General features: G+C 37.2%; 1 protein-coding gene across 3 annotated transcripts in view; it reads right to left on the reverse strand.

Moving 5' to 3' along the window:
• The window catches only part of MEMO1 (mediator of cell motility 1), a 118,519-nt gene that overhangs the window by 58,758 nt on the left and 39,630 nt on the right, over positions 1 to 20,131 (reverse strand). For all 3 annotated transcript variants that reach the window (XM_028117193.2, XM_028117192.2, XM_028117194.2), the window contains one exon: positions 3,761 to 3,842. In XM_028117193.2, the coding sequence (XP_027972994.1) occupies positions 3,761 to 3,842 (82 nt within the window). The remainder of the gene's footprint in view (positions 1 to 3,760; positions 3,843 to 20,131) is intronic.

Raw genomic sequence — 20,131 nt, forward strand, 5'->3', positions numbered from 1 at the left:
CATGACTTGCCATATCACTTGGAATAAAAACCAAAGTTGTTGGAATAGTCTACAAAGCCTGCTCATGACCTAGGCTCTCGCTGCCTACCTCATCCACTACTCTTCCCCTTGTACACGTCACTTCAGCTACACTGTCCTCCTTGCTTTTCCTCAAATACACTAAGCATATCCTGCTGCAGAGCCTTTGTACTTGCTGTTCCTCAACCTGAAAACCCTTTCCCCGGATATCTGCATAACCTCTCTCTTGCATTATTTAGGCTCAAATGTTATCTTATCAGGGAGACCTTTTCTTACTAATCCTACATAAACTAGCACCTCCCTACCCATCCTGTCACTCTCAGTCCTCTTACCAGCTTTATTATTCTTAGCATCCATTACCACCTGATAAAGAATACACAGGAATACCTCGTTTTACTGTGCTTTGCTGTATTGTACTTCACAGATAGCATTGGTTTTTTTGTTTGTTTTTGTTTTTTTATAAATTGTGTAGGTTTGGGCGCCTGGGTGGCTCAGTTGTTAAAGCGTCTGCCTTCAGCTCAGGTCATGATCCCAGGGTCCTGGGATCGAGCCCCACATCGGGCTCCCTGCTCGGCGGGAAGCCTGCTTCTCCCTCTCCCACTCCCCCTGCTTGTGTTCCCTCTCTCACTGTGTCTCTTTCTGTCAAATAAATGAATAAAATCTTTAAAAAAAAAAATGTGAAGGTTTGTGGCAACCTTGAATCAAACAAGTTCATTGGTGCCATTTTTCCAACAACATTTGCTCACTTCATGTCTCTATGTCACATTTTGGTAATTCTTGCAATATTCCGAACTTTATTATTATTATATTTGTTATGGCTATCTGTGATCAGTGATTATAACTCACTGAATGGTTAGCATTTTTTAGCAATAAGTATTTTCTAATCAAGGTATGTACACTGTTTTCTTAGACATAATGCTATTGTACACTTAATAGAATACATTACAGTATAAACATAACTTTTACATACTGGGAAACAAATTCATTTGACTCATTTTATTGCAATATTCATTTAATTGCAGTGGTCTGGAACCAAATCCACAATATCTTTGATGTATGCCTGTAACTATGTGTTTACTGCCTGTTTTCCCAAGTACTAAAACGTAAGCACCATGAAAGTAGCGAGTGTAGTTTATTCGAAATGCAGCACTAGTGGGTAGTCCAAGATGGCAGCAGAGGAAGATCCTAAACTCACATCCCATGGACACACCAAATCTACTGCTACATATCGAACAATTCCCTCTGGAAAAGAATGAAAACTAGCTGAATAGCTCCTTTGCAACAAATGGTAAAAGGGCCACATCAAGATGGGAAGGAGAGACAGGATGCAGTCCCACCCCTGGCACAGGGGACCCACAATCAGGAGGAATCTCACGAATCCCAAGTTCCTCCCTGAAGAGTGAAGGGTTCATGCCCCACATCGGGTACCCCAATCCTTGGGAACTGTAACAGAGAGATGCACCCCCAAAACATCCGGCTTGGAACACCAACAGGGTTCACATCCAGGAGACCCAAAAGGCTGTAGGAAACTGAGATACTTCTCTTAAAGGGCTCACATGCAGACTCAGTCGCCTTGGAAACCAGCACAAAAGCAGCAATTTGAAAAGTGCCGAGACTACATGTGAAGGAGTTTCACTGGCTAACCTTAAAACATCTATCAGAGAGGCAGGGCCTGTTGGGACTTTCCAGGGACGGAGGCACTGGCAGGGACTTTATGGTGCTCTCCCTCTGCCCTGATAGCACCAACAGGGCAGCCCAGCCTACGGCCGTGTGAAAGCTATGTCTGCACCAGCCATGAGCTCTCCTGTGGCCCTGCTAACGCTGGCAGGCACATGCAGTCTACACAGGGGACACTCCTTGATCACCTGCTCTGGTGGCCAGGGGGACCTGCATTCCTGGGTCCAAAAGGGCTGTAACAATTGGAGAGAGACAGTTCTTGGCAGGCTACTGCCTCCAGGGCACCACACAGACAGCAGTTTGAAACACATCCCTAGTCTTTCTGTGAAACAGACCTATTTACTTGTCCCAGAGCTTCAGCCTGAGGGCCACACTTCACATTTGCCACACATCTGGAGGCTGTGGAGATTCTTTCAGGCAAAGTAGGCCAGGGGACACCATCTTTACACTCTCCCTAAGCCTCACTACATTTCGCCAGTACCTCCCAGAAAGGAGCTTATACACTCATCTAAAGCCCTGATTTTTGCCAGTCGCCCAGAGGACACCTTTAGATCACCTGGTCTGAAGACCAACTGGGTTTACAACTACCGTCCCACAGGACTACCTATTTTAAAACCTGCTGCCTGAGGGTCTGGCTTCCAATCAGCCTATAACTAGGGGCTGCCTGAGATCCACCCCCTTTAGAACACTGACAAGTCTTGGCACACTCTCAACAACTAGGACTTATCAAGAATAAATCAGGATGCTTAGACAATCACAAAGGTTTCAGAGACAACCAAGAGCTAGGGCAACGTTGAAAGATAAGGTTCATCTCCTCCAGGAGGCCACTCTTTGAAGACTCATACATAGAAACAAACAGAGAATCAAGCAAACTGAGAAAACAGGAATATGTCCCAAACAAAAGAACAGATAAAATCTCCCCCAAAAAACCTTAATGAACAAAAAGCAGCACTAAGAAGAACACCTGGCATTTAGCCAGGTACATATTTGCTGAATGACTAAATAAATAATATCTTAAGTTATTATGCTAAAAGTTTATAAAGATTAACTCATTTAATCATCAAAAAACTATGTGGAGGTACTATTAATATTCCAATTTTACCAATGAGACAAAGGCATAAGAGATTGAGTAACTTGTATGTCACATACCTTATAAGTGGTACAGTCAACCTCCTATCTATTAAATGAGATCAAGTTAGATCATACAAATGGACCACTTAACAAAATGTTTGGCACATTAAATACCTAGCACTTATGGAATACTTATTATGTGCCAGACATTAATGTAGGCTCTTTGTGTATATTTACTTATTTAATTCTCATATTCTTCAATAAGTAGATGCCATTATTTCACTATTTTTTATTTATCGGGGCACCAAACCTAACTCAACAGAAGTTACATAAAAGAGACTGCTGTGAAAAAAATGGGACAAACTCCAACCTTTACTCTTCTCGGAAAACAGTTAACATGTGCTTAAAAAAATGTGTTTTGAAAGTTAGCACTGGAAACCAAATCAAAACGAACTGAATTCCTATCACATACAGACACACTCTTAACTGTATTTGTTAGCTTGTAGTTCTAGAAAGCCTTCTAAGATTCAAAGACAAAACAATCACAGATTTTCTTCATTAAAAAGAAAAAAAAAAGCTACCCATTCCCCAACTATCTGGTTAGCTACTCCCTATCACATGGTATTGTTTAACACATCTTTTTCATTACAAGGAAAAAGCGAATTAAAGTAGATCTTTTTCATATTTAAAACAGAACTTACTCATTTACATCAACCTGAAATCATCAAGTTTATGTACTGCAAATCAGCCTCTGCTTTAAAAGTCAATTTTATTACCAAAAAATAAATTTTAAAAATTACTGCACCTGAGAAAAAAGCCAATCCTTTACCCTTGAGTTAAATTGAAAGCCAAAGGAATCATGAAAATGACTAAATATAATTTCTTCAGCTCAACATAGCATTTATTTTTTAATTTTTTAGCTCCATCTGTAGATACTATTCTATATTAATAATTAATATATGAAACATTCTGGGTAAAGACCCTTAAAACTTACGGTGCAATAATGGCTCTAGCAGGTCTTTTTGTAGACTGTACTTGTGAGAGCCAACCTTCTAGCTGTGCATTCAGCTGCGGTCCTATAAAAAGAGAAAGAGGGAAATTGGAGTTAGCCGAGAAATGTACTACATACAACCATACAAAGTCCTTATTGAACCTATCTGGGACTAAAATAGCTTAATGGGAGTGGGATCATTAGTTTGGATGTTAATGTTTGAAACTTAACCAACTACGAAGCAAGCCATAGAAAAGGCCAAATACTGATTATACAAAATTTGCTTTTATCCATTTACTTATTTACAACCATCTTCATTCCAGAACAACAATACGATTCTATAATTTGAGGCACTGTTTAAACAAAATAAAACAAGAACAAAAGACTCTTGGCATATGAAAAGAAAATACCTGAATGATTGTATACAGAGCACCAAAACTTGCCTTAATCACTAGAATCACATCCATGGAGTGATCACTTCCAAACCCAAAACCTCTTCTTCTATCCACTCCAGTCCCTACTCCGGTGATCACATTGATAACCAGTGACTATGCCGTGTCAAAAATCTCAATTTCAAGCATCCCACTCTCCCCACTGCCTGTCTTTCCAGTTCACTTCTAGAAATCTGCTGATTGCCAACAGACTTGGAGTTACTTTTCCCACTATCCTTCCTCTCCTTTCTTCTTCCCCTCCTACCCAGCCTGAGACTTGACGTTCCATCACTATCATCATTTCCTTACCTATGCCCTCATTCTTGCTCCTCTCTTCCTCCATCACAGTCAAATCATAGTTAAAACCAACTTTCCACTTAACACAGTACCTTCACTTGTACAGATGAATGAGAAGACAAACACAACCACATGAACTTTAAAATTAAAATTATACCCATAAACTGCAGACCCTTAGCAAAGCTCAGAAATCATACCACATTAACCTAGTGAATTTGCTCTCCCAGCCTTAAGATAATTACTTCATATAGCTTCTCATTTTACCTTAAAGCCTCATCCCCCTCTCACTCCCAGCAGATGATCATGCTTTTTCATTTTACATTATACTTTTACTAATGTATACAATCCATAAAATATGCATTGTTCTGCATAGGTATTATTCTGCATATTTTTAAATATTATATAAATATACTGTGCATGTTCTTCCATAATTTGATTTAGTACACAACATTATTGATAACAGGTACTCATGTTGATTTTGTAGCTCTAGTTCACTCACTTTCAATACTGTATTATACTGTGTGAATATACCAAAATTTATCTATTCATTCTCGTCACAGACACACTTGGTTGTTTCCACTGTTTCACTGTTAATAGGCAATGTTACAAATCTCTTATCATCAAGTATTAAGAGTTTTTCTGGGGGCCGCCTGGCTGGCTCAGTCGGTTCATCGACTAACTCTTGATTTCCACTCAGGTCATGATCTCAGGGTCACAGGATGGAGCCTGTGTCAGGCTCCATGCTCAGCAGGGAGTCTGCTCAGGATTCTCACTCTCCTGCTCTTTCTGCCCCTCCCCATCACACTCACTCGCTTCCACTCTCCCACCCTCTCAAATGAATAAATAAATCTTTTTTTTTAAGAGTTTTTCTGGGATTTAACTACAAATAAAAGTACTGGATCATAGAGTATGCATATCTTCAACTCTACCAGAACACTGCAAATTGCCCACTAAAGTGGCCAGATCAATTTACCCAACAGTATAAAGGCATAAAAAATGAGAAGTTTAATTTTTCTTGTTAAAAATAAGGGAAGAATGGGGCACCTGGCTGACTCAGTGGAACATGAGGCTCTGGATCTCAGGGTTGTAAGTTTGAGCTCCACGTTGAGCATGAAGCCTACGTAATAAAATAAAATAAAATAAAATAAGAAAGAAAGGAAGAGAAACCCCCCACATTTTTCTTCGAGCACGTTCTTTAGAAAACTTGTAATTGTAAATTCTTTTTCTATCCCTTTGAAATATATGTAAATCTTTTTAAAAGCTAAATAAGCTTCTAGGGACCCCAGCTGGCTCAGTAGATCAGGCGACTCTGAGTTCAAGCCCCATGCTGGGTGTACAGCTCACTTTAACTACAGCTTATTTTAAATTATAAATAAGTAAGTCAGTAAGCAAGCAAGCTTCTAACCAGCAACCCAGGACTCTTTGAAATGTGATTTGCACCAAAGGAAATAGCACTTTCTGTTTTCTGCTATCTTTCTGCCAGTTTTGTGGGAAGACAGGAACCTAATAGCCTAGCTGGCCACCTAGCTCCCAGCTGCAAAATTACCTTCCTATCATAAGAATACAAGTTTATTTTTAGCCAGTTACAAATACATATGGTCACCCCAATTACCAACTGATTTAGAATGAACTGTATGTGAGAAATGTTGCTATCAAGCCCTCTGACTTGAGCACTACTTACAATTTATCTTGAGAACATGTATGTAATGGGTTGTATCTGGCCATATAAAGGGTGAGCTCTCTTTAGATCTCTGAAATATCTTAGCAGATTGACTGTGATGTGTTTCACATTGTGGCTCAATGCTTATTTTCGTTCTCTTCTGCCTCTGGAGAGGTTTTTCTGAAATGGAGGTTTGGGCTTTAAATTATATTTCTCCAACATCGGCAATGGTTAAAAATTCCCATTTCCCCTCATCCTTACCAATATTCGATACTGTCAGAATTTTTAATTCTTTGGCAATATGATAGGTATGAAATAGTATACCTTTATTTCTTCTAATTTGTTTTTCCCTGATATCCATTGAGATTAAACATCTACTGACTTGGATATCCCTCTGCATATATTTAGGACTATAAACAGAAACAAGTCAAGTTTATAATGAACAGTCCACCTATAAAATGCCAAAGTACAAAAAAGTTCCGAATTTAGCAATGTAGTTTATTTTAAAAACTTTAAGAACAATTCCAAAAAATATACATTACGTAGACTCATTAGTAACTCAAGGAAAAATAGTTCAGATTTTCAATGTAAATTTTTAGCTGCCGAATAAACTTTGTATTAAAATAAGTATTGCTCTAAATATTTCCAAGGAAGTTGACAAAATTAAGCACTAAATCAAGGTCTTTTAGCAGTTCTTCTATTAAAAGGACAAATTTCCTCAAAAGGATCCTAAAGTAAAAGCTAAACTCCAAGTTTCTTAATTATCTTTGAATAAGACAACTGAGCATATATGTTTATTATGGTTGCATAACTGTTGATCTATAAAGTATCAAGTAAAAAATGAATTTGAGTTCTTCCAGAGAGGCTGATACTTAGCAAAATGGTATCTTTAACACATGAAGATGATGAACAAAATATGCTTTGTGTTTCAAATACCACTGGATTTGAAGGCACACTGATGAGTGGAAAAATCAAAGTATTGTTAAATCCTAGCAAAACTAATAGCTGTGTGATCTTGCCCTGAGAGGGATAAATGGACATTTACTTCTTTGGAAAAGATACTAAAAGTAGGTTCCCAAAGGATCAATACTCAGTTATTTCCTTAGGAAACAAACAATAAATAATGGGCTATACTGACTGTAATGGAACTTAATAACACTTCTGTATCTATCCTACTTGAGTTAAACAATTTTACAAGGAAGTTTACTCTCATGGTGACAAAACTATAGCGATATTAAACATATACACACATACACACCCCTCCTCAGTCCTGCTTTTCCTATGCAACTTTTTTTTTTAAGATTTTGTTTATTTTATTTGTCAGAGAGAGAGTGCACACAAGCAGGGGGAGCAGCAGAGGGAGAAGCAGGCTCCCCGATGAGCAGGGAGCCCGACAAGGGGCTCGACAAGGGGCTCAATCCCAGGAACCTGGGATCATGACCTGAGCTGAAGGCAGATGCTTAAGACTGAGCCACCCAGGCACCCCTCCTATGCAACTTCTTAACAGAACCATTCTAAGATATATAATGAAGTAAGCCAAAATGGTTTTCTACACTTTTCTGTATGGTCTGCTGTTCCTATTCTTCTTTGCAAACAAAAAATTTTAGTGGTCTGCTCACTCTGAACAAAAGTCATGTGTTCTGAAGTGCCTGGGTGGCTTCTCCTTCTCCCTCTTGTGTTCCCCCTGCCTGTGCTCTCCTGCTCTCTCTTTCTGTCAAATAAATAAAAATCTTTAAAAAAAAAAAAGTCATGTGTTCTATAAGCTCTTCTCTTCTTCTGTTAAATAAATTAGCACATCATGGGCTTAACTATGACCAATAATGTTTCAATGTCGCAAATAACATTTGCTTTCATTTATTAATTGAATAAATATTTACGGAACACCTATTTATGTGCCAAGAAGTGGAATGAATGCTATAGTTATAGCAATAAAAAAGACAGATGCAATACCTGCCTTCATGGAGCTTCTAACTGTCAGTGTCCCAAATACAAAGAATGGCTGAAAGATAAAAATTTCAGACACCAGGACAAGCTAAAAAAGAGACATTTTTGGTTAGAAGAGCCTTCTAGTGTTGCTCAAAGTATCCCAAATATATAAAGAATGGACCAACAGCCATAATTTTTTTACCATTCTTTTTTAAGTGGTACCTGATTATTAACACAGTAAACTTAATTCCATGGGATTTGTTAAGGCAAAGTAACAAGAGACAAAGTAGAAGCAAAAAATACAAATCCAAACAAAAGCACACTGTCAGTACCTAGTATTTTGTTGGCAATCATTCTGTGAAACCTGTTCAAACTAAAAAAATTAACCTGTAGTCAAAAATAATAAGATAGGGGCGCCTGGGTGGCTCAGTCGGTTAAGTATCTACCTTCGGCTCAGGTCATGGTCCCAGGGTCCTGGGATTGAGCCCCCTATCAGAGCCTGCTTCTCCCTATCCCTCCACTGCTCCCCCTGCTTGTGCTCTCTTTCTCTCTCTAATAATTAAATAAATCTTTTTTAAAAAATAAAAAATAAATACGCTAGACTTTTTACAACAGTGGCTGTGGATCTCTGAATTTCACAAGCCAATAAAATTTCAAAAAAAAATGGGGGGAACCAAAACAGGGGTGCCACTTTTTTTATTTTACTAAGAAAGGACACTTAAAACATATCAACCATGTATCTACGATCACCATGACTTCATAAAATAAGTAACACCAAAAAGTAAGATGAGTACAATTTTAAAATAATCTCAGTCCTTTAAACCGAATAAATTAACCACATTTCATTGACTCCAAGATACCAGCAGTATCAACATGCACCATTATTTTATGTACCACTAAGAAAGACAAAAAAAACCTCCCAATTAAACTAGGACATATGGCTACCTATCACTTAGAATTTATTTTTTATTTATTGGAAAGGCTCTTTTCAATTTATTTAGACATGAATTATGATACTCATGTCTATATATTAAAAAGCAAAATAAATTCAGAGTATTCTTGGTATTAAGGAGGGCATGGGTGGTGATGAGCACCAGGTATTATACGCAACTACTTAATTGTTGAACACTACATAAAAAACTAACGATATATGGGACACCTGGGTGGCTCAGATGGTTAAGCATCTGCCTTCAGCTCAGGTCATGATCTCAGGGTCCTGGGATCCAGCCCCACATCAGGCTCCCTGCTCAGCGGGAAGTCTGCTTCTCCCTCTCCCTCTACTGCTCCCCCTGCTTGTACTCTCTCACTCTCTCTGTTGAATAAATAAATAAAATCTTAAAAAAAAAAAACTAATGATACACTATATGCTGGCTAATTGAATAATAAAAAAAAGATTCTGAAAAATGTCTTCAAATTCACAATCCAATATCTAAATTGCTATTTAACTCACAGTCATTGGTTCCCTTTGTTTTCCCATAAAATCATCCTCTGTGGGGCGCCTGGGTGGCTCAGTTGTTAAGCATCTGCCTTCGGCTCAGGTCATGATCTCAGGGTCCTGGGATGAAGCCCCATGTGAAGCTCCCTGCTCAGTGGGGAGTCTGCTTGCCCCCTCCCTCTGCACCTCCCACACTGCTTGTGTGCACTGGCACACTCTCTCTCTCAAATAAATAAATAAAATCTTTATAAATAAGTAAGTAAATATATAAATGAATGTGTTCTATTGCCTCTGGGACTCTTGTCCAAGCAACTGACTATAAAAGTTCCCATGCCATACATATCTTGATCTTACAAAAAGTGTAACCATAAGATGTAACTAACCACAGGTTTCAGAAGACAACTCAGGAAGTTGTAATCTCTTCCATAAATGGTCCTTAAATGGTATGTTAACTAAAACATCAATGGGTTGCAGCTGTCCAATCATACAAGCATTAATTGAATTAATTCTCGAGTTCACATGTATGTAGACAGTGGCAACTATTTCACAACCAACAATGATGTTTAGCTGCCATTGTTTATAAAATATCTCAATTTCAGAAATGTTAAAATGTGGGAAAATATACACCTTAAAATTGATGAAATACAGTAGGTACTATAATCTACACTCACTATAATGTTCTGATACTTATTTCAATGCAGAACAGCAAAAAATTCATCAAAAACCAGCATTTGAGACCACTGCTTCTCACTACAATGAAAAGTGTTTCTGAGAAGCCTTACCAACTATAATAATCTCATTTAATTTTAAAAAGTCACATTTCAGCAGTTCTCCCCAAAATCCTTTCTCTCATTATTGACGCTGTACTGTGATCACATACCTAAAATTTATTGCTATGCTATTTACAAAACTTAGTATCTTATTTTTAGATACATCTCAAGGGATACTATTTGTTTTTATGTATCTATGATAGGACTCCTCACACAGAAAATAACATGCTTTTGGAACCACAAGAATTGCCACACTGAATCTAACCCAAAACTATCCAGAGCATTACTATATCAACCCCCCCCAAAAAAAACCTTTGCTGTGAAGTGATTGTTCTCCTTGACAAAAATCTTTAGGTTAGGCCATATCCAAATATCTTGGATTCCTTATTACCCACCAATTTATTTATTTATTTATTTTAAGATTTTTATTTATTTATCTGACAAGAGACACAGTGAGAGAGGGAACGTGAGCAGGGGGAGTGGGAGAGGGAGAAGCAGGCTTCCTGCTGAGCAGGGAGCCCGATGCGGGGCTCAATCCCAGGACCCTGGGATCATGACCTGAGCTGAAGGCAGACACTTAACAACTGAGCCACCCAGGCGCCCCATCCCACCAATTTATTTAAACATTTTAAGAATTTATTTACATTTTTTAGTTAAACTCTGTAGTTCAGAATACCCTGGCATAGGGGCAATTAATCCTCCAATGAATAACCTTTAGGGTATGCCAACCAACTCTTCTATTTGTCCAACTGGAAATCACTTAGCCCTCTTCTGCCCACTTATATACAGTTTCTCAAAATTTTCACAAAGTTAATACCAATTCCACTGGCATTTCATACCTAAAAGGGTTGCAAATTTGGAGGATCACAGTATATTTCTCCCTTCAGGTCACTTGCAAAACTGTAGTCTGAAAACAGGTTTAGCAGTGATCCCATTAATATGCCATTAATTTGGATTCTCTAGTCCTACTCCCATTCTCTGTTTATAAACAAATTCCCTATCCCTATCAAATGATGTGACTAAATCCCTTGATAGTGCCTGGCTGTAGTATCTTATGTAAACTCTTTTTTTAGGATCAAAATATTGATCTCTGTTAGCTATTTTTTTATTATTAAAAATATGTTCATATAGAAAATTGGGGGAATACATATTATGGGGTGAAAAACAATAATCCCACAATGATAAAAATCTGAAAATTAATATTTTCCAAATTTCCTTATGTCTTTTAAAAAGATCTACAATTCTGTAACCTGCTTTTATTTACCTAATAACATTACAGCATAAGCATTTCCCTATATTATGCATTCTTTAAAGACATTTTATGGCTAAATAGCATTTCCTTGTGTGAATGGATCACTTCTTCCTTAAATATCTCCCCAGTAAGATGTTTAGGTTGTTTCCAATTTTTTTACTATTATAAAAAATTCTATAATATGTGTCTCTATTTCATATTTAAATTTTTTTTTATTTTTCAGTTTCTAAGAAATGGAATTACTATGTAAATCAGTATGAGCTGTTTTAGGATTTTAATACATATATTCAAAATGTTATCCAAAATTGCATCCATTCATAATTATGCACCATGTATGACAATGTCTGTTTCACCATAACCTTACCACTCTCATCAAAAAAATATTTTGAAAGAGAAAGTAATTTAACCCATTACCCCACTTGATAAAAATTAAATCTAACGCCCTTATATCTAGCATTTGAAAAATCAAATATTTTATTTCTTCAACCAAAGCAATTTAACTTCTAAGAAAAATGTATTTTTGGCTTCTGAGATACTTATTTTCTACTTGGACCATGGACTAGCAACATGATTCTTGCCAGGCACAAGTTTCCCATTACCAGTGTTTAGCAAACAACTACTAACTATAGGTCTTTAAAGAAGACAAATCAAATTCAAAATTAAGCCCATTCTGCTGCATCATGCTGCTGTTTTAAATTACAATCCTGAAGATTTTGATATGCTCCTACCATTAAATTTTTTAACTAATGGGGTTCCTCCAACAATAGTCAAAAAGAGGTCTACAGACCAGAATCATCTGATGTGTTTGTTTAAAGAAGAGATATCTAGGTCTTACCACAGAGCTATTGTCATCACAATCTCTGGAGATGGCGACCATGTTTTAAACAAGCTTTTAACAAGCTCTCCAGGTGATTCTGATACTAATATTAAAATGTGAACATGGATGGAACTAGAGGGTATTATGCTAAGCAAAGTAGGTCAATCAGAGAAAGACAATTATCATATCATCTCATTGATATGTGGAATTTAAGAAACAAGGCAGAGAATCATAGGGGAAGAGGAGGAAAAAATGAAACAAGACGAAACCAGAGAGGGAGACAAACCATAAGAGACTCTTAATCTTAAGAAACAAATTGAGGGTTGCTGGAGGGGAAGGGAGAAGGGGGGATGGAGTAACTGGGTGATGTACACTGGTGAGGGTATGTGTTGTAATGAGCACTGGGTATTATATAAGACTGATGAATCACAGACCTGCACTCCTGAAACAAATAATACATTATATGTTAATTAAAAAAATAGGGGAAAAAATGTGACGTCCACTGCCATAAAGGAGTTTATTTGCCCATGCTATATGAATGAATGTAGCTAATAGGCTTTTGGAAGGTTTATAACTGAGATTTTTCATTACCACAAAAATCATCACATAATCTACAAATTAACAATATAAAAATGCATGAACATTTATCTCCAAACTACTCTGAAGCCATAAGTGACCACCATTGCTTAAAATTTACGTAAGTTTATTTTTATTGGTGTCTGATCATTAGGATCAATGCCTCCAGCTTTTCCCCTCAAAGTAAACTCAGATTCTTAGAAAGTAGGTGATACACAAATTCAAATTCTCTTTTAAATCTTGTTTTAGTCCAAAAATTTATGAGGATGTAACAGACTGACAATACAATAACCACTACAATCTCAAAACTCCCATGCTCCTATCTGTAACTTAAATGGAGGCTTCAGGAAGAAATACACCATGTTTATCCTCTAACACAGAGTCAAGTACTCTAGTGAGGAAATATGAACCTGAGTCATAAAAAGGCAACCACCTAAATTATACAAATGCTTAACATTGGGTTCCCAATACTTTCTTAATTCATACCTATTCAGGAATCATTTTCTTCCAATTGCAGCTAGTGTGTTTCTTTTCCTTTTTTTAATGTTGCTTTGGGTTACAATCGGTCAGTTGATACTAGTAAATCTGGGTATTTTGATACCAAATCTAAAAACATAATCTGTGGAAAAATAAAACAACTCTGCCTTATTGGAGAGAATCAGGACTAAGATAAATTACACTTCCCACACAAGGCAATACTTTCTTCACTAAAAAAATAAAAGTTTCTTAAGATAAAAGTAAAAGTTAGAATTTTCACTTTTCATGTATTTCCACCACAAAACAGATTTACAGACATTACCACATTCTGACCTTATTCTGTGTCACACAGATCTTCTCTGAGAGCTTTCACTTACAGAGTTTAACCAGAAAAAGTGATCAGGCCCAGTGGTCTACACCAAATGAAATATATACTATGACTGCATATTTGGAACTGATAGAACAATAGACGTGAAACAATCTAAGTGTCCACCCCCCAAAAAAAGCCTGGTTAAATAAATTATAGTAGATCCATAAAGTAGAAGATAAAGCAAATGTAAACATTGATGGAAATTTTTATGAATCCCTATGGAAGATCTCTTAATTAAGAAGAAAAAGAGAGCACTGTATAGAATAGAAGGTACAATATGCTGTCATTTTGTATGTGTATATACATGATTACAAACTGGTTTGTATTTATGTAAAATATCTCTGAACCAACGTAAAAGAAATGGATAATAGTGACAGCATCCTGATGAGGGAACTAAGAGCAGAGGGAAACTTTACTTTTCACTGGGTACTTTTTTGTATCTTCCATATTTTGCACTATGTATATATACTATCTATCCAAATATTAAGTATAAAAAACGATGGTGCAGTCGTGTAATACCACAAAGTCATAAACAATGATGCTGCACCAAGGTACAGAAGCAACTTAAGTTCCATTAGCCATTGAATGGATAAAGAAAATGTGGTATGCATACACAATGGAATAATACTCAGGCATTAAAAAAAAAATGAAATGGGATGCCTGGGTGGCACAGTTGGTTAAGCATCTGACTCTTGGTTTCACCTTAGGTTGTGATCTCAGGGTCATGAGATCAAGCCCCACATCGGTCTCCCCACTTAGTGTGGAGTCTGCTCAAAACTCTCTCTGCCCCTCTGCCCCTCATCCCCTCTCTCCCTCTCTCAATCAAAAATAAATTAATTAATAAATTTAAAAAAAAAGAATGAAATCTTGACATTCACGGCAACATGACAGACCTAGACAGTATTATGCTAAGTGAAATACCCCAGACAGAAAGACACACCATTTTCCTTATATGGAGAATCTAAAAAACAAAACCAAAGAACAGACAGCAACAACAAAAGAGAAACAGACTCATAAATATAGAGAACAAACTGGTGTTTCTAAAGGGGAGAGGGGGAGGGATGGGCAAAATGGGTGGAGGGGATCAGAGGTACAAACTTCCAATTATAAATAAAGAAGTCACGAGGATGAGCATAAGGAATACAGTCGATATTACCCGCATACGCTTATTGTGGTGAGCATTCTGTGATGTATATAACTGTTGAACCACTGTGTTATACACCTAAAACTAATATTATGTGTCAACTACACTTCAATTAAAAACAATTTTTTTTTTTAAATGATGCTGCATGGAGTACCTGGCTGGTTCAGTCAGTGGAGCGTGCAACTCTTGGTCTTGGGACTGTGGGTCTGAGCCCCAGGCTGGGCGTGGGGACTGCTTTTAAAAAAAAACATATGATGCTGCAGACATCCCTTTAATTGACATAGGGAAAAAACCCTTTAAATGCTAAACCCAACTAACAAATCATTGTTAGACCTAAGACAATACTTATATTAATAATCTAAGTTACACAAGACCCAACTGTTGAAAATTGCTATTTGACCAATAAAATATACATTAAAGTATTAAGATACATACAGAGCAATCTGACAAGATTTCCCTACTAGCAAAAGGGGGTTCCCCCTTCTTACATCACTTCCCTAAGTGTGATGTCCATCACCAAATTTCTGGTAGATATAATCAGAGAACAAGAAAACATTCTAGACAAGAACGACCTAGAAAAGAGGACATTAAACAACTTATTAGTATCTTTCTTTATGTAATATGTAAAATGTAATAGTTTCAACAGTTTTGTTTTACTTGTCCACCGGACAAGTAATTCTCCACTCTGACTTTTTCAGCAATCATTTATCAGATAATATAGAGAAGCCAATTTGCTTTTTGAAGTAATTAACTATAATCGAATGCAATTTTTTTGTGCTTTTGTTGGGCATGTTTGAGGCCTGTTTTCCTTTCACTAAGCATTGGTAACGCATGTGCCAGCTCATCCGTCTAAAGAATTATGTTTCTGATTTTGCAATCATAAGATGTAAACAAAAAGAATCTCACCAAGTTCTTCCTTGATAACCAGCCAAGAAAACATGCCTAATGTGGACTGAGATGGGCATGCCAGGTATCAGATATACAGAAAAGAAAAAGGTAGTCAGGCATAACAGCTACTAAGCTAAACAGCTTTCCAAGGAGTTCACAGATGGATAATTTAGGAGGAAAACCAAGTTTGAAGACTAAGGGACGTGGTTAAACATGGAAGCTGAGTTATATGTGTGCATCTACTCTGCCAAACCCTTTTCATATCCCTTTGGACTGTCTTCACTGAACTATCACTAAAGCAAATGTTTTAATGTAAAAGCTTCCCAGATGGAAGAATAAATACTTGGGTTTAAACCCAGGTGGGACCTCTCCCATTCCCAGATCATACCAGAAAAGTTTTGAAAGCCTCAGCCATGCTCAAGAACTAGTATCTTTGGATGGCTCAGTTGGTTAAGCGTCTGCCTTCGGCTGGGGTCATGGTCTCAGGATTCTGGGATTGATCTCTGTATCAGGTTCCCTGCTCAGCAAGGAGCCTGCTTCTCCCTCTCCCTCTGCCTGCCTGTCTGCCTACTTGTGATCTCTCTCTCTCTCTCAAATAAATAAATGAAATCTCTAAAAAAAATTAAAAAAGAACTAGTATCTTTAAGAGGCCTTAAGCAATGTCACTGGCACCTTCTTTTAAACCACAGCCACTAGAAAAATTCTAAAGAAATAAAAACTCCTTCCCAAACCCCTCTACACTTAAGCCAATATGATAGACAGGTAGATAGATAACCACTCAATCAACATTAACTCTACAAGCCAGCATTTCCCAAAGTATATTAAGCAAAATTCAAATTTGTAGAACTTTGTACCAAAATAAACTTGAGGGGGTAAGTGGAAAAGTCAGTGATGACTAAACTTGGGGGCAAGATAATGATAGTACCAATACCAGTAACAATCAAGGAAGACCATGAAATCTGTTCTAAGATGGAGACTTTGACTTGGACACACTGCCAAGTTTTAGGAGACAGCAAGGCAACTAGGTAAGATGTTGAGCTGTTAAAGAGTAAGAGCCTTAAGTGCAGAAAAAGGGATGAATGACAGAAACACAGATTTCAGAGTCATTTAATTAGTGGTGAAAGAAGCCATCTGAGTGAGCACAGACTAATGATGACAGCACAACTGTTAAAAGTGTGTCTTCAGATATAGACACTTCAGCATGCAAGTAAGAAGTTGAGTCAGTGAGGGAGGAAAACGAGGCACAGCTCAAGATGTAGTGAAAAGAAGGGCCATATGCACCCCAGTGTTCATAGCAGCAACGTCCACAATAGCCAAACTGTGGAAAGAGCCAAGGTGACCTTCAACAAACGAATGGATAAAGAAGATGTGGTCCATATATACAATAGAATATTACTCAGCCATCAGAAAGGATGAATACCCAACTTTTACATCAACATGGATGGGACTGGAGGAGATTATGCTAAGTGAAATAAGTCAAGCAGAAAAAGTCAATTATCATATGGTTTCACTTATTTGTGGAACATAAGGAATAGTATGGAGGACATTAGGAGAAGGAAGAGAAAAATGAAGGGGGGCAGAACCGGAGGGGGAGATGAACCATGAGAGACTATGGACTCTGAGAAACAAACTGAGGGTTCTAGAGGGGAGGGAGGTGGGGGGAAGGGTTAGCCTGGTGATGGGTATTAAGGAGGGCAGGTTCTGCATGGAGCACTGGGTGTTATACGCAAACAATGAATCGTGGATCACTACATCAAAAACTAATGGTGTATTGTACGGTGACTAACATAACATAATAAAAGAAAATTAACAACAACAACAACAAAAAGAAACAAGGAAAACACAGTAGAAGGAAAACAAAGAGATAAGCTCTTCAAGATTAACAGAATTTGATGCACTGCAATGAATGAATACAACAAGAACAGAGAAAATGCTAATCAGTGTATTTGGTGATATGAGAAATCAGAAATCTGAGAGCAATTAGTTTTTAGTATTGGGGTAAAAATTAAATTTACAAGGCCTGAGAGACCAGAGAAATTACAAGAAAATGAAAACCACTCCAAAAAGAGCTGAAAGCAGCTATCATTGTCTGCCTTTTGATTTAAAAAAAGGTCTTTGGGTCTCCCAATCTGAGGTCTCTAACACCTCAAATACATCAATTTACTCACTTTATGAAATAGAACCTCAGGCATTAGCAATCATATTTTTATATCTCCCAATGAAGAAAGCCATCTATTACTGTCATGGGAAAGTCAACATTCAAGTATGCTTTTGGAATTGTATCCAAATAGATCACAACCAACATAAATATGAGAGTGCGTTTTTTGGAAGATAAATAGTTTCTAAGATTTTCTCTACAAATTCACATTAAACATGATTTACACATTAACAATCCTGTAGCTAGTTCTATAGAACTCAAGCCAAGAGTTCATGTTAAAAAGGAGAGTGATAATTTAAAAATACTAGCATTCGGTATTAGTAGTCAAGCTTTCATCTAAGAACATCAAAGCAACTTTTAAACATCTATTAATTATAGCCTTTCTAAACTATCCTGTTTGCTGCAGCAGAATACAAGCATGAACATGATTACATTCTACCTTGACGACACAAAATATTATTTAAAACATTTGTGTTTAATATCCAATAATTATGATAAATAGGGATATAACAACAAAAGTTATTTTGGGTAAGTACTTCAGAATGAAAAATAAAATCTCAATTTGAACTTCATTAACTGTCATCCAGAAAAATTCAGAGAGGGACCAGACTAATTTTTTCTATTCTATTAAAGAAAAAAATCTGCTAAAAGAATAAAATGAACACAGTAAAAAATACAACAAAAGTACTGTTTTCAGCTACTTTAGATATACTTGCTATTCAATTTAAAAAGGAGGTAATAATATGGCAGAAAGAACTACAAACTGGAGGACAGGAACAGCCAGAATTTAAAGATTTTTGGGGGGGGGACAGAGAGAGAGCACAAGGCAGGGGGAGCAGAAGGCACAGGGAGAGGGAGAAGCAGGCTCCCCGATGAGCAAGGAACCAGATGTGGGGCTCGACCCCAGGACCCCAGATCATGACCTGAGCTGAACGCAGACGCTTAACTGACTGAGACACCCAGGCGCCCTAGGAACAGCTAGAATTTACAGTGTACCTACACTATGACAGGAACAGTACTGGGTTCCTTAAAATGTTATTCTTGGTTAACTATCATAGCAATCCCATGATATCATTATTATTATTTCTAGCTTACAAATAAACAAGGAAACCAGTTTCCTCAAGTTCATATAGCCAGTAAATGGCAATGCCAAGATTTTGAACCACACCAATCTGTCTCTGACCTGTGAAGTTGTCCTACTCAGTATATTGCCTACTCTAAGAAGCAAGTGATCCAGGTTATAGTACTAACATTCCCACAGATCTAGGCTTCAATTTCCCTTTGTATAAAATGAAGAGGGTAAACTCAATTATGTCTGTAATTCTAGGTTACAATAACAGGTAGAATTGTTTTTTTAAGATTTTATTTATTTTTAAGTAATCTCCACACCCCATATGGGACTCAAACTCACAATCCGCAGATCAAGAGTCACATGCTCTACCAAATGAGCCACCCAGGCATCCCTAGAATTATTTAGATTAATACTTAAAGATACTTATCACTTGTATGCACTTTACTAGGTATAGCTCTGGGGTATATCAGCTTTCATTCTATGCTTTCCTTGAGTGTTATATCAGAAACTTAAGAAAGATCAGCATAGAGAGCACCTGGCTGGTCCAGTCAGCAGAGCAAGTGACTCCTGATCTTGGGTCGTGAGTTCAAGCCCCATATTGGGTATAGAGGGAGTGGGAGGGAGGGGGGAAAAAAAAAGAAAGATCAACATAAGAGTAACAGAGCAGACACCAAGAACCTCTTTCCCAAAAGTGAGAAAAGAAGTAAGAAAACGAGGTACTATATAAGACAATTTAATGACTTTTAAGAAATTACACCTTTCTTGATAAAAAAAAAAAATCCCAAAACAAAGCCTAGCTTTGAAAATTATGAACCTCAATGTATTTTCATCATCAAAAGAATCATCAGAGGTCATTTATTAATTACCAACATTATTTATAAGACTTTGATGCTTTGATTTTGTTTAAGAGAGTAAAGATTGGGGCTCCTTGGAAAAATGGCAGATTCTACATCTGGGACAGAACATGTAAAATGAGTCTGGAACATCTTATCCCAGATATGATGGTTAATTTTGCATGTCATTTTGACTGAATCACAGGGCCAGACACTTGGTCAAAAACTATTCTGGGTGTGTCTGTCAGGATGTTTCTGGAAGAGATTA

This window comes from Eumetopias jubatus, unplaced genomic scaffold (assembly GCF_037043125.1).
Source record: "Eumetopias jubatus isolate StellerSeaLion01/CBP00866 unplaced genomic scaffold, mEumJub1_p1.0 scaffold_9, whole genome shotgun sequence".
Taxonomy (NCBI): Eukaryota; Metazoa; Chordata; class Mammalia; order Carnivora; family Otariidae; genus Eumetopias; species Eumetopias jubatus.